Genomic DNA, 15000 nt, shown 5'->3' on the forward strand with positions numbered 1-15000 from the left:
GCACCATGCTTAACGAAGGCGGAGTTGTACAGACTACAATGTCGGGGGCCATGGGGCAGTTAGTTCCCCACATCAGAGACGAGGCAGAGGATGTAAAGATGCATACAAGGTGAATTTGAATGTTCATGGTATGAAGATGGTCTTTGGCAGTGGTTCTCAGTCTATGACTGTTTTCTGTCATTCCCCACTTTAAAGGTGGGGAATTTTCAAGCCTTGCCTGACCACATCAACTCGGCAAAATAGTAATGTTGAAATACTTTTTTCACATCTTGGTTCCACATGAAATCTCTCAGTCCGCTGGATCAGATGTTATTTTAATTCATATGTTGGTCTGTTTATGACTCTTATGTTTGTGTGAGGCTATATTGTTTTGAATCTATGATCTTCCTTGTCAAAAAAGAAAGTCATTAAAGACAGGCACAAAAGAACAAATTTCCTCCTGTTCCTCACGCCGCACCTGTCATGTCTCTATTCCCCACTAGTGGGGCCTGCCCCACACTTTGAGAACCACTGGTCTTTGCCAATTTTGGTGAAGATCAGGTGAAATTTGTGACCTGTGAAAACTTTTTAGTGTTTTTGATTAAATCCAATATGGCGGCCAAATCAATTACGTTGACAATTTACGATCAATTAATTTACGAATCAAATTACGTTGACAATTTTCAATTTACGATCAATTAATTTACGAATCAAATTACGTTGACATTTTTCAATTTACGATCAATCAATTTACGAATCAATTTACGTTGCCTGTGTCGGCCTAAGGACCACCCACAGTATTACCAGAAACCACTAGTAGGCTTTTATTCCAAACACATCAACAGCTACAGGCTAAAATGCATGTTTGCTAATTGAGCCCCCCCACCCCCACTCCCACCCGAGATATGAGCTCACTTCCTGTTTGGCGGCTTCACCGTTGATTTTGATTAGCTGTGACCAAGGGGGCAGGCGAATTCCCGGAAGTAGAAGAATCGGCGTAGGCTGGAGGGACCACCTCTCTGCTAACTCCCATAGAAGTCCATTCATTCTAGGATTTTTTTGAAATACCATAACTTCATATAACATATATCCTGTGCCGATATTGTAGCTTCTGTGTAATCCACATAAACACTACAAAGGCAAAACAGACTCCACTACCTCGTCCGTAACGTTGGTTACCCGTAAGAAGAATGCTTAGCTTGTTCGGTTGGAGGGAAGCTAGCTTTGACGTAATCTCTCTTTCGCGCCGTAGGGAGATAGCCATATTGTTTGGATAAGAAGCTCAGTCCACCTTACTGTCTATTACTGTCTATGACGGTAACTTATAAGCAAAACCTAGCATACACGACCGTATGTTAAGGTAAAGCATTACACAGAGGCAACCTAATAATAATAAAAAAGTAAACCTAATTAAAAAAAAAAAGGGCACTAATCATTTCAGAGGTTTTCGATGGATTGACCGTAGGTCAGAAAAGTGGAAAGAAGATAGCTTCAAGGCTATAACTTTTTTGTTTTGTTTTAGCATGACTGTTTTTGAAGATGATCATGTATGGTAGCTTCAACATTAACACGACTTGGTGAGGATGATATCAATAATAATACATAAATAAATGTTTAACTTTGATGACTTTGAAGGCGAAGGAAGTGTGAGAAGAATTTCTGTGTATCTATCATATGAGTTACAAGATTCAGTTCTATGGCTAACGTCACAAAGTTAAGTGTGAGTCTGCGCAGTACTGGGGGGACCAACTGAAAAATCATTCCATTTGACTCAGTACCCTCCCATTGAAAACGACGGAGTCTGTTTCCATTTCTTCCATTCGTCCATTTCTTTTACTGTCTATGGCTGTGACGGGCAAATGCTTTGGAAAATGAATACTCAATGGGATAATTTTGTTGGGATGAGTTTGGTGTCGATCGGACAAAATTTGTGACCTGTAAAAAACTTGTTTCACTTTTGATAAAATCCAATATGGCTGAAAATCCATCATGGTGGAAACTGACATCATAGGGTGCATTGACATTGGCTTGGTCCAAGGATTCCAGCTATACCTCAGTTTTGAAGATCGAGCACACAGGTCAAAATTTGTGTGAACGCACGTCCAATTTTGGCCTGTTGGTGGCACTAGAGCACTCGAGGTGCCGACATAAAACTTGGTGCTATGAATCATGGCACTGTCCCCAATAAGTGTTCCAAATTTCAGAACTTTTCACCAGACGGTTCTATGGGCTGCTGTAACCGAGGTCGTAATTCGTCCGCCGCTCACGGCCCTCGAACCCGCACACCTCAACACTCACCGGCATGGGAGTCGAACACTCTAACCACTGAGCTAAAAGCCCAGGCTTCCAACTCAGCGGTTAGAAGCGCTCTTAAGGTTAGGGCTGTGAGGATTTAGACGGGCAACTAGCACGCTAGCTCAGTTCGCCTCCGTTACACTGCCATAGACTTCAATGGCGGAATAATAATAGGGAAGAAAATTTGGTTTTGCCATGGAAGACAGATCATGACCTTATACATCAAAGACAAGTGTGTGAATGCTGTAGTGTTTACGATAGCTGTTGAGGAATCTGGGCTAAAGATGTGTAAAAGAAATTAAAGTTTTGCACCAGTACTACACCTCATGAAGATAGGGATTAAGCAGGTCTTTCTCAGACAGAAAACAGCAGCATTGAATGGCGCTTCAAAGAACAACAACAACAAAAAACAACATGAGTTAGAATACCAAGACTTCATCACTCAGTCTCAAATGGGATAAATGTCACACCTGGCCTTACAGCCAAAACAATTACACTCTTTCGTATTTCAGCAAGAACACACACACACACACACACACACACACACACACACACACACACACACACACACACACAACCACCACCACCACCACCACACACACACACACATTCACAGCATGTGCCAGCTATTTTGTATCTTTGTCTATTTGGGGACACACACAGCAGCATGCACAGCCACACACACACACACACACAGACACACAGACAGACACACAGGAGCATGCACAGACTCTCTCTCTCTCTCCCCTTTTCTTTCCCTCTCTCTCTCATTTCCCGTTCATCACTCTGAGTCAGTGGCCCTTTCTCTCCACCTCCTTTCTCTGTCTATTTTTAGTCCTCTGGTTGTGGGCTTTTTATTTTTATGTAGTGACAGTCACAGTTATGACGCACAACTACAAGAGGGAGAGAGAAAGAGAGAAAGAGGGAGTGAGAGAGGGAACTTCGAGCCTTGTATTTGAGAAAACCTCATAATAGAATTTCTTACAAGGAATTGTCACACAAAATACAGGGGTTATATTTATAACCACATGCATTATTCAAACCACATCAAAAGTTGGAGACCTAAACAAGACACTCAATAACAACAATAAACTCAAGGATCTGATCTTTCTTTCTGTGTGCGTGTGTTTGGCCCACAAATACCCATCTTGTGTTTCTGGGAATTGATTTACTGATTTACGTTAATTAATTTACTTTTCAGTAACTTACATACCCTATGTCAATTATGTTACAGGGGCCATTGTCACCAGAGCAACTCGGGGTTAAGTTCCTTGCTCAAGGGCACATTTGAACCCACAACTTTTCTGGCTCCTGCATGCTAGCCTAGCTCCTTAACCTAGTAGCCTATGCTACCACCACCCCAAAGTGATCACGTTGATTAAAAAGTCAACGTTACAAAACAACAAAATAGTATCCAAACCCCTCATATTCTCCAAAAATCTTTGTTTCATACTTCAGCCCACTAGGCGGCAGTAATGCGCTATAGCTGATTTGTGAAGAATATGAAGCGAAGAAGACGAAGGATTTTCTTCTATTTTTGAGTAGTACGGCAATGCAAAGGTTTTGTAAGTTGACGAGATACGTGTACAGATGTGTATTAAACATGCCGGTTGTGTGGTTGTTGAGAGATATATTTATAACGATACCTTCTTGCCAAACAGGCGCAGCACCTGCCTGTCACCCACCCCTTATTCTGTGTCGCATAGGCATAGGCTACAGTTAGACAGTTCGTGCGTGCGTGCAATCAGTGTGTAATGAATACCTGTTGTGATACAGCGTATTTTAGTCTATCTAGGCCTTGTGCACGGAGCTGTTGATGTCAACGAAGTGCATACAAACCGTCTCAAGATTACCTTTGACATGATAACCTGTGCTAATGCTCTTATGAATGAATGGTTTTGAAGCCTAGAAATTTTTTAAGACTTATGTGAGTTTTTCATAATGGTTTAATTTTACTCTTCCTCTTGTTCCTAGGCCTACTCTGTTCAGTACAATGGCTTTAGGTTTAAAGCGACTATTTTTACTATCAATTCTGAATATGAGTTTGATATCTACCAAGTTTTATAATTGTTGGAAGATTGAGCCAAGTAGGCCTAACAACACAGTTAGACCTGTATGCTTCAACCTGGCCATTGCCAATACTGATGGTAGGCTGATAGTTGCCTGTTGCCTCATATAGTCTTCATTAGGCTATAGCCTATATCTTCATTAGGCTTCGTTGTTACTCCAGCGTAAGACATCATAAGACATTGTGGCCATAAGGCATGTCAACTACACATCAAATTATTAGGCAACAATGCCACCTTCTGGATATATTGGGAACATTTCACCGCCTCTTTCACTCTCTTGCTGTTTCTTCCCTTTCTCTCTTCTCTCTGATCAGTTTATAATGGCTCAGATGCTTATCCTGCTGTCATCCCTCACCCCAACTCTGTCTTTCCCTCTCTTTCTCTCTTCTCCCAGATCAGTTCATATGAAACTGTAAGCTCAGATGCTTCTCCTGTTGTGTGTTTGAGGTGTCGTCCCTCACCCTAACTCTGTCTTTCCCTCTCTTTCTCTGCAGCCCCTCTCAGGGCTCAGGCCGCTGGCTGGTCCAGCAGTGAGGAGTCAGAGGAAGAGTCTCATCCCCCTCGGGCCGCTTCCGTGGCAATATGGAAGGGCAAAGCCAGGGAAGAGGGGCAGAGTGGCTTCAGATGGATAGGAAGGCACAAGATGGAGATAAAGGAGGAGGAGGAAGAGGAAGAGTCTCATCTCCCTCGGGCCGCTTCCATGGCAACGTGGAAGGGCAAAGCCAAGGAAGAGGGGCAGTGTGGCTTCAGATGGAGAGGAAGGAACAGGATGGAGATAAAGGAGGAGGAGGAGGAGGAGGAGGAGCAGAGTGTGAAGGGTTCAGGTGACGCAGATGGAGAAGATGAAGAAGACAAAGTGCACAGACTGGTCGCACACCGGAATTCAACTTGCACTGGTGTGTCTATGGCTACTAAGTATAAATGCGTGGACTCCAGCAAAGAGGGTGACCAATCAGAGAGCAAGGAGGCAGATGATGCCATTAACGATGGACAAGGAAGTGATGGAGATCTCAACCAATCAAAGAATGATGATGCAGGCAGGAGGAACGAGTTAATGAAAAGAAAGCGGGGCTGGAGAAAGACCAGCAGGAGGGAGGAGCCGGAACAGAAGAGAGGGAGGAAGAAACAAACCAGGGAGGAGGAAAGTGATGGAGAGAGTGATGGAGAGGAGGAAGACAAGAAACAAGAGAGTGATGGAGAGGAGGACGAGGAAGATGTTGCAACCAAATGCAAACGTTCACAGAATAGACAAGTCCAGAACACAACAAGAGTCCGAGAGGACCAAAGTTATGGAGGAGAGGAAGAGGAGAAGAGTGATGCCGAGCAGAACGATAAAGACGACTCAGAGCAAGATGTCTGCAACAGGACAAGGGTCAAAGAGGAGAGAAGTGATGGAGGGGAGAGTGACGGGGAGAAGGAAGACGAGAAAGACAAGAGTGACGCAGAGGAGAAGAGTGGCAGAGCGGAATCACAGCGGGATGTAGTGACCAAATGGAAACAAGTCTGCGACAGAATGCGGGTCGACGATCAGGAAAGCGCCGGGGAAGAACATCACATGTCAGACACAGAGGCGCCATTGAGGCGCAGTCAGCGGAAGAGGGCGTGTGTTAAGGATGTTAGCGTTGCCGTGACGGACGACAGTGCATCAGAAGAGGACGCGCGTCCCAGGAAGAGACGTACGCCCGGCAAGTTGACCGGACTGAAGCACAGCAGGAAGAGACAGGCCGGCGATGAGGAAGGCGGACTAGGCAAGAAAGGGGGGAGGCGGCGTGAAAGGATGGGACCTTTCATCTGTGAAACGTGCGGCGCCCTGTGTGAAAACAGGGCCACCATGGCGCGGCACCAGCTCAAGCACACGGGAGAGAAGCCCTTTGAGTGCGAGGAGTGCGGCAAGCGCTTCGTCAACGCCACCAACCTGCGCATCCACCAGACGGTGCACGCCGGCACCAAGGACTACATGTGCAACGAGTGCGGTATGCAGTTCACGCACCTGGCCTACCTGAAGCGCCACCTGCTGCGCCACACCAGCGAGCGGCCGCACACCTGCGTCGTGTGCGGCAAGGGCTTCGTGCAGAAGTACCACCTGGAGCGGCACGAGCGCACGCACAAGCTCCTCAGGTGCAGCGCGTGCGGGGAGGCCTTCGGCCGGAGCCAGACCCTGGCGGCGCACGTGCGCAAGGAGCACCCGGGCGAGGAGGTGGTGGAGGAGGCGGCGGCGGCGGCGGAAAGTGCCGGAAAGGCCCGGGGTGGGATTACGTGCGAGCTGTGTGGCAAGGTGGCGCCAGGGCCTTCGCAGCTGCTGGTGCACATGCGCGTCCACACAGGCGAGAGGCCGTACAAATGTCTCATGTGCGAGCGACGCTTCGCTCAGAGGAGCCAGCTCAACGCGCACCAGCGCACGCACACAGGCGAGAAGCCTTGGGTGTGCCCACTCTGCCTCAAGTCCTTTACCCGCCGGACGTACATGGACCAACACAGGCGGAATATACATGGGGAAAAACTCTGATTCTGCAACTCAAGGCAGTGCACATATACACATACACTAGGACAAACTTTTACAACAAAAAAGACAAAAACTCTAAATTTCTTGGCAACACACATGCACAGACATAATGTGATTCAATACCTCAGGGCAATACACTACACACTCGCACACAGACAGGGGCAAACTGATTATACAGCTTGGGGCAACACACACACACACACACAAACACACACACACACACACACACACAAATGTACACAAGAAATGTACTGAGAAAGGCTTTCTTCTGAACACATGCTTTGATGAATGCTTTGATGATTGTGTTTGGTTCTGGTAGCTTTATAACATCCATAGCATCTTAATGATTTTAAATGCAGTATTGGTTTGGAACTTTGGATCATATCCACAGTTTCCTTTTTATGAAATTGTGCTGTCAGATCTTGTTAGCTGTTGTGACTGGTGTTAAACCCTTCAAACCCTTGAATTGTTTCCAGAGAGTTATACCAGAGAATTTATAAACAAGGAGACATGGCACTTAAAGAATCCTCCATAGAAATGTATGGGGACAGTTTGTAACGCCAAGATGGCGATTGTCTACACACTGATTTCCCTGTATCCCTGTTTGCTGGTGTGTTTTGTTTAACTTTGTTGATGATTAAAAGCTATATCCATGATTTCTGAAGAATCCTCATTTTACTGCATGCTTTTAAAAGTGCCTGAATCACAGAAGGCTACAAAGAGACGTGGAGAGGTGTTAAGGAAGAAAAAAGAATAGGCCCTATTTGGCTCTGTATAATTGCCTAATGCGAAAAGACATAAGTTCCCACGTTCAAACTAAACCCCTGTGGACAAATTATTTCTGCAGGTACATAATTTTTTTGCACACAGACAAATTAATTCCACAGCTAGAAAACAGTTCTACACTTGTTCAAATTATATCCTCGAAGACAATTTTTTTTCGCACATGCACAAAATATTTCTACAAGTACAAAATTTCCGTCCACAAGCACACATTTTTTATACAGCAGCAAAACTCTATTGCACTTGTGAATATATTTTCACGGGCACAAAATCTTTTTGACTTCATATTCGTCAGGCCTACCATCATGTCATCGTCCGGCCGCTTGGGGCCGCCCGAGAGAATCGAACGCTAGCTGACATCAGTAGTAGACGAAGAAGCAAACTGGCTTCCCAGTGGGAAGAGAGTGGTTTGTTGACAAGAACATTCGTTAAATATACTTAGCACTGGAACTGGCGACAATGATGCAAAGATTTTGTAAGTCACTGGACTGTATTATCTGGATGCGATAATGATCATATGATGATAATTATATACGAGTGTCAGCCGACGCTAGGTAGTAAGCTTTTTTCAGCTGAATGCAGCTCACAACATGTGTCATTTAAACTTACATGGCTGTTGTTTGACATGTAGCCTAACTGATTAATGCGTCATGCTAAAATGTCGATTGGTTCGACGATTGAGGATGTTGACTGCAGCTCCATGTAAGCTAGCACTACTAGTATCAGTTACGTTAACTCAGAGAATGTCTAATAAGGGTAAACGGCTCTGGTTAAGGCAGGAAGTGTATAAATTCAGTCGCGCCATTGTCAAAATGGTCTTTTTGTTAGACTATGTCGACGCTAACTTGTAGAAGGCAATCTGGGATCTATATTTGGTTTAAAGAATATAAGTTCCTTTTCTAACATTGGAAATAGTAGTAGGCTATAAGATGCATGCATCATGAATCAGTTACAACAGATGAACGTTAATCAGATCAAGTCTATGTTGTGAGCTGCTTTCAGCAAAGGCCTAGATTGACACCATATTTCTTTGCGTATGCTTTTCTTTCATCACCTTTGCTGTCTGTTTTTGACTCTTGTCATCTGTTTTCTGTCTTCAGCTCCTCTGACTCAAGGCATACCTCCGATATGCAGTGAGGAGCTCAGTGAAAATTCAGAAGTAGAGTCTGGCCGAAGCAGTTACAGGAAGCTGAAAAAAACGCCAAAGCTCAGAGCACGGGGTGCAGGCCAGCACAGTCGCGGGAGGAGAAGGAGAGAGCCGCTGTCAGAGGAGGAAGACGAGCAGAGAGCTGTGAGTTTGGGCAGCGAGGGAGAAGAGGAACCTGTGCCTCGACGCCGGGCTAGTCCCCGAGGCTCCAGAGCTGGGTGTAGAAGAAGTAATAGAAGGCAGCCACAGGTGCCTAAGGGGAGCTCTCGTTATCAGGCGGCGAAGCAGGCCAGCAAAGAGAGTGACCAATCAGACGACCAGGATGGTGGAGACGGACGTGATGGAGAGGAGCTCCACCAATCGGAGAATGACGATGTAGACAGAAATGAGGAACCAGTGAAAAAGGGGAGGGGTAGAAGAAAGACCAGCAGCAGAGAGGCACCAAAACAGAAGAAGAAACAAACCAGAGAGGAAGAGAGTGATAGAGAGAATGATGGAGAGGAGGAAGACAAGAAACAGGACAGTGATGGAGAGGAGAGCGTCAGGGAGGACGAGTATGAATCAAACCAAACGGCATCAACAAAACGTCAGAAATCACAGAAAGGACGCTTGAAAAAGCCAAGTAAGAAGAAGCAGACCAGTGAATTGGAGCAGGATGCTGCCACAAGGCGTACGCGTGGCTGGAGAAAACGAGTCCTGGACGACAAAGAAGAGTCCGAGGGTGGGGAGGAGAGCGAACCCGAAAAGAACAAATCAGTGAAACTGAGGAGGCGAAGGAACAAAATGCGCACAGAAAACGAGGAGAATTGTGAAGAACAGAGTAGCGAATCGGAGGCGCCATCAAAACGAAAGAAAAGACGTTCCAGCAAGGCAAACGGTAAATCGAGAAAAGAAAAGGACCCGAATGCACCCAAGAAACCGAGGAAGCCACGTGAGGGGACGGGGCCTTTGACCTGCGAGACCTGCGGCCTGCTGGTGAAGTGCCGAGCGGCTATGAACAGACACAAGCTCACCCACACGGGAGAGAAGCCGTTTAAGTGCGAGGAGTGCGGCAAGCGCTTCGTCAACGCCACCAACCTGCGCATCCACCAGATGGAGCACACGGGCAAGAAGGACCACATGTGCAACGAGTGCGGCCAACAGTTCACGCACCTGGCCTACCTGAAGCGCCACCTGCTGCGCCACGCCGGCAAGAAGCCGCACACCTGCGCCGAGTGTGGCAAGGGCTTCGTGCAGAAGTACCACCTGACTCGGCACATGCTGATCCACAGCGGCGCCAAGCCGTTCAAGTGCCACGTCTGCGGCTTGTCCTTCAACCGTTCGGAGTACCTGACGGGGCACCTCAGGAAGGAGCACCCCGAGGAGGTTCCGGCGGGGGAGGAGGACTCGGCCAACTCTCCGGAGAAGGACCAGGTCACTTGCGTCATGTGCTCGAAGACGCTGCGGTCCAAGTCCCTGCTGGTGTTGCACATGCGCACTCACACTGGGGAGCGGCCCTTTTGCTGTGACCAGTGCGGCCGCCGCTTCGTACAGAAAAGCCAACTCACGGCTCACCTGCGCACGCACACAGGCGAGCGCCCGTGGGAATGCCCGGTGTGCGAGAAGCGCTTCACGCGCGGGACGCACATGAACGACCACATACGGACTGCACACGGGGAGAACCCCTGAATCTGCACACGCCAACAGACATGCAGGGGGGAGGAGGGGGTTCCACTTTTACCTAAACACAAGTACCACGCTTGGGACTGAATCTTTACAACACACACACACACACACACACACACACACACACACACACACACACACATACACACACACACACAAACACTTTACATACATGTATTTGGAATTGTTTTATGTCAAAATAATGCTAACATTCAGTGACATGTAAGGCATTGGTTCTCTCTATGAATTTTGTTAATTGTTTAGGTTATTTTTTTATTTTCTGTAAGAATCTTGATGCTCCAATTTAAGATGATTCAGATAACAAAACTGAAGCAGCCTCAGCCTTCATTATTGACACATTTTAGTTGGTGTACTCTTGCCCTCTGTACAGTATGCCGTGTGTGTGTGTGTCTGTGTCTGTGTGTCTGTCTGCGCGTGTGTGTGTGTGTCTGTCTGTCTGTATGTGTGTCTGTCTGTCTGTCTGTCTGTCTGTCTGTCTGTCTGTCTGTCTGTCTGTCTGCGTGTGTGTGTGTATGTCTGTGGGGAAAACTAACACACATACCCACGTCTGTGTGACTGTGGGAGATGGCACTAGGAACTTTAAACAACACCTTCCTACTACTTCCCATTTGTTTTGTGCAATGCCAGATGTTTTATACTGCCTGCCTACATTTACTGTGTTAACTAACATCCAAATTGAAAGGGTTGAATTTCAGCTCATGTCAAACCCAATCACCATGATTTGTTCCACAAACGTTTATATGTTGAGAATGTAGACCATGGATTGACAGCTCCTCCAGCTGAATAACTACTTGGACTTTTCATAGTAATTTTGCTGTCCCTTTAGTCTACACTGTAGGTTCATTTTACAATATTTACATTTTAATTTTATGTTACATTGCAGTTAGTCACAAAGTAAAACAAAAACTGGTTTGTCAATTGCCACTGATTGGAAATATCAGGGACTTTTGCTATGTGCAGAGAGCACTATTTGTTATCAATCTGAGCATCTGGGAGAGGATACTTTTGGCGAAGAAATCCCATGAGTCAAAGCATACTATGAAGTGTGCACATCCAAAAGTGTTTCAGCAGGTGCCAAATCAAAAAGGGCATACAAGTGAAAAAGTGAAAAAGACTTGCACACTGCCTTTGAACGACTCAACTGCCTTTGAAATCCCATGAAACATCCCCTACCGCTATTTTCCAGAACCATAGTAATTTATACACTTTTAAGCTGTGGGTGTATTCTTGTAAAATCAAAAAGTTGTAGTGTAATTAACTTGAGAATAGCCTTTCAGCATTCCGCTCTCCTGTTCACAGGGTTGGGGGTGGCTTGCTCTTCCCTTGTTTTACATCTTAGGACAGGGGGCCAGATTTTTTTCAAGTGAGACCTCGGGGGCCGGATTACACTTTCGGACTGAAAATGCCAAACACTGAAAATGCCAAACACATGGATAGGTAGGCTATTTGAAATTATTCATGAAGGCCTACACATCAAAAAGAAATTCTATTGGCACCAAAATAGCCTCACAATGAGCCCTACAATTACATAACCTAAAGCAGGAGACAGTTACCCTCTAAAAACGTTTTCCTATCCATGCAAGTAGCCTACATTTATAAATTAGAAATGCAACAAAATAGACTAGGTGCCAACAAAACACATTTTCTTATAAATAACACAAGTGTTACTTTTATTATATTTATTGAAGGCTTGCACATGAAAACACGTCAATGCATAATTAGGCCAATTAAAAGAAGGCCTGGCCAAGTAGGCCTAAACGAGTCACAGAAAGTAAGCGCCAAAATAAAGTAGTCCAACAATAGGCCATGTGATTGTATATCCAGTAGGAATTAGTAAAACAAAAAGACACCTTTTAACTTTCACCAGCTTGTCCATATCGGGGGACAGTTTCTGGGCAGTGGCTAGCCTACATAACATCATTCAGATGTCCGTGCGTCAGGCGATTTTGCATTATATTATTCATATTCATCACGGAAAAGGCCTGCTCACATAAATATGTTGTCCCAAACATACATCTACACAAGTATTTGACCTGCAAAGGCCGTGAGCATTGGGTACTGTGGTGGCAAGGATTGATCAAATGATTCGAGTGCAACAGATACATAGTAGGCTAATCCTTCGACGGTGCAACACTGCAGTTTTATCAGTTCCATTTGGATCGCCTCTGGGACCTCGGAAGCGTCAATCGTGAATGGAGAGCAAAAAAGCGCAAAGTCCTTTTCCAGTTCAGCAAAAAACGTGAATCGATTGTCAAACTCATGCCTGAGTCCGGAAAGCAAATGTGTAGGGCTCATTGCAAGTTTGCATACTCGATTAACAGGCTGAGATTTTAGACAGGGGAAGTGGGCTGCATTGCGCTTGGAGAGCTGCGTCTTCCATAACGCCGATTTACTTTGAAAAGCACGAACACTATCATAATACTTTGTCGAGTTTGATAACATTTCGATAGCGACTAGTCTACCGTCAGCACGCTGCTGCAGCTGAGGCGAGCAGCAGCAACAGACCAACTGACGGATTCCACCGAAAATTAAATACAAATAAAATAAAAAATATTTTCTCCCCTTATCACCCGCGGGCCGGATGTGACATACAGTCGGGCCGGGTCCGGCCCGCGGGCCGTAACGGCCGTAACCCTTTTACTGTCTATGCCGTAACCCCATCACTGTCTTAGGCCCTAACATTGGGGTCTCCAACCTTTTTGGGAATGAGGGCTACCTGAAGACCCGAAATCATATGGAGGGCTACTCATTTAAAACAAACATACCCTCACCCCTTTTTTGCGAGGGTAGTCCTCCTAAATAATAGGCCTATGTGATTTTTACTTTTAAATGATCATTATTTGTGCAGGCCTATACGTCTTTATATATTAAGCAACTGTATTTTCAAATTTAATATCAATAACCTATGCAACACTACCAACATTTTTGTTCAGTTTGTTCATTTCAAAGTTTGCATGGGGAATCTAATCTATTTTTTTTTTTTTTTTTTTACAAAAAAACTTTCTTTTTGTGCAATTAATAATTTGGGTTACAATTTGTACCCAATTTATACCAACCCACCATTATGAATTCAGGGGATGTTTAAGTTCTGATTTCAGTGGACAATTCGGTTTTAACATTTCAATAGTAATCGCCCACACCACCCTAACATATGAAAACTCCTTTTAAAGTTATTGCACACCTGAAATGATCCATGATCTGACAAAAAAGGGTAATGCACAGTCCTGCTCAGTCATGCATGCTATAACATTTTTAGCGCTATTATACGGCAGTTGCCTACGGAGGAGAAAAGGCCTGTGAGCTAAAGCAATTGTTTTTCAGTCCTTGAACAATCATGCAAGAACCGTATTTGACGAACATGGAATGGCCACAGAACTTTTGCAAAGATATGCTTTCATTGGCTACACCAGACAAGCAAGTTTTTTCCCCCTTTACTGTCTATGCGTGCGAGCAGCGTGTGCGCTCCGCTTCCGTTGTTGTTTAAAGATTGAATGGGAAACGGATTTGAAGCCAAAGGCTAAATTTTAACGCAGCTACAATTTATAAGGTATCACCAATATCAATTTATTGTTACAGATGTATGGCTACATACATTCTTAAAATGGTTCTGGTCTAGACTTAAATATCTATTGAAAACTTCACAATGGAGCGTGTTTTTAGAGCGTGATCTGCAGGTGACCTGTTGGCTATTTTTTAGAAAGTGCGCTGGGGGCGCCTCATAGCCGTCCCGCGGGCTACCTGGTGCCCGCGGGCACCGTGTTGGAGACCACTGATTTAGGGTATCTTTATTTCCTCATTGCCCACTTATCCACAAGAGGGTGCTGTGAGCTTTATTCTGAAGACGCCCGTCAGAATAAAATATCGACAGAAGAAGACTGCAATGTCCAACCTGCAGAGTTGTCTCCTCCGAGTTCGTTTGAAGTTCTTTAAAGTGTGAAGGCAAATCAGTAAAAATCTATTTCATTGTTACTAGTCAGTGGCTGAACCTTTCCTGCAGTGAGCTACATGCTGTGTTCATACTTTAACTTAGCCTAGCCTATTGCATATTGCTACCATGTTGTCTCTTTTCATATATTGTGGTGAACTAAGGGACCCAATTGACGTTCAGACTGCAGGTCAATCATTTTGTATAGGCATACGGTTAATGCAATGATCCCAAGACGAAAGGTCATTCTCATTACAATGCAAAATGAAGCTATAAAACTAATATAATAGATGACGTAGCCTATTCTGTATATTGCATAACTAATTGCATTTCGAATAAACTGAATTGCTAAACTTGAGCGAGACAGATTTTCACGTCTGAAAAAAAAAAATAGCCAAAAAGCCTAATTTTTTTTGTACATTTATTTTTGAGAGCGAGCAGCGATATCCTACGACATGGACACCGAGGGAAAGGTATTCTTTCTATTACCGCACATCTGTCTGTGTTATAACAACAGAGCAAACCTTCTAACCACCGATAATATGCGCACCGATACCCAGGTGATCCGGTGTAGAGCGGCGGTGGCCTGGAAAGCGGGTGAAGCCCTGATCGT

The 15000-nt window shown here is 45.0% G+C and overlaps 3 protein-coding genes across 4 annotated transcripts in view; all 3 read left to right on the top strand.

The window, feature by feature from the left end:
- Positions 1-3795: 3795 nt before the first annotated feature.
- LOC143125280 (uncharacterized) lies at positions 3796-6849 on the top strand. Its single transcript, XM_076286616.1, has 2 exons — positions 3796-3839; positions 4838-6849. The coding sequence occupies exons 1-2, from the start codon at positions 3827-3829 to the stop codon at positions 6847-6849; spliced, it is 2025 nt and encodes a 674-aa protein (XP_076142731.1). The 5' UTR covers positions 3796-3826.
- A 1163-nt stretch (positions 6850-8012) lies between these two features.
- On the top strand, positions 8013-10858 carry LOC143126298 (uncharacterized). The gene is made up of 2 exons (XM_076288190.1): positions 8013-8104; positions 8730-10858. The coding sequence occupies exons 1-2, from the start codon at positions 8089-8091 to the stop codon at positions 10442-10444; spliced, it is 1731 nt and encodes a 576-aa protein (XP_076144305.1). The 5' UTR covers positions 8013-8088; the 3' UTR covers positions 10445-10858.
- A 3464-nt stretch (positions 10859-14322) lies between these two features.
- LOC143126299 (alcohol dehydrogenase class-3-like) overlaps positions 14323-15000 on the top strand; it is a 5004-nt gene continuing 4326 nt past the window's right edge. The window contains exons 1-3 of one of the 2 annotated variants that reach the window (XM_076288191.1): positions 14323-14409; positions 14820-14860; positions 14948-15000. The exon at positions 14948-15000 is cut by the window's right edge and continues 49 nt beyond it. In XM_076288191.1, the coding sequence (XP_076144306.1) occupies positions 14843-14860; positions 14948-15000 (71 nt within the window). In that variant the 5' untranslated portion in view covers positions 14323-14409; positions 14820-14842. The remainder of the gene's footprint in view (positions 14410-14819; positions 14861-14947) is intronic. The other variant, XM_076288192.1, reaches the window with a different exon arrangement.

The sequence above is a fragment of the Alosa pseudoharengus genome, unplaced genomic scaffold (assembly GCF_046254945.1).
Source record: "Alosa pseudoharengus isolate Yale_2024_CS ecotype anadromous, Long Island Sound unplaced genomic scaffold, YU_APseudo_1.1 YU_APseudo_1.1_scf_16, whole genome shotgun sequence".
Taxonomy (NCBI): Eukaryota; Metazoa; Chordata; class Actinopteri; order Clupeiformes; family Clupeidae; genus Alosa; species Alosa pseudoharengus.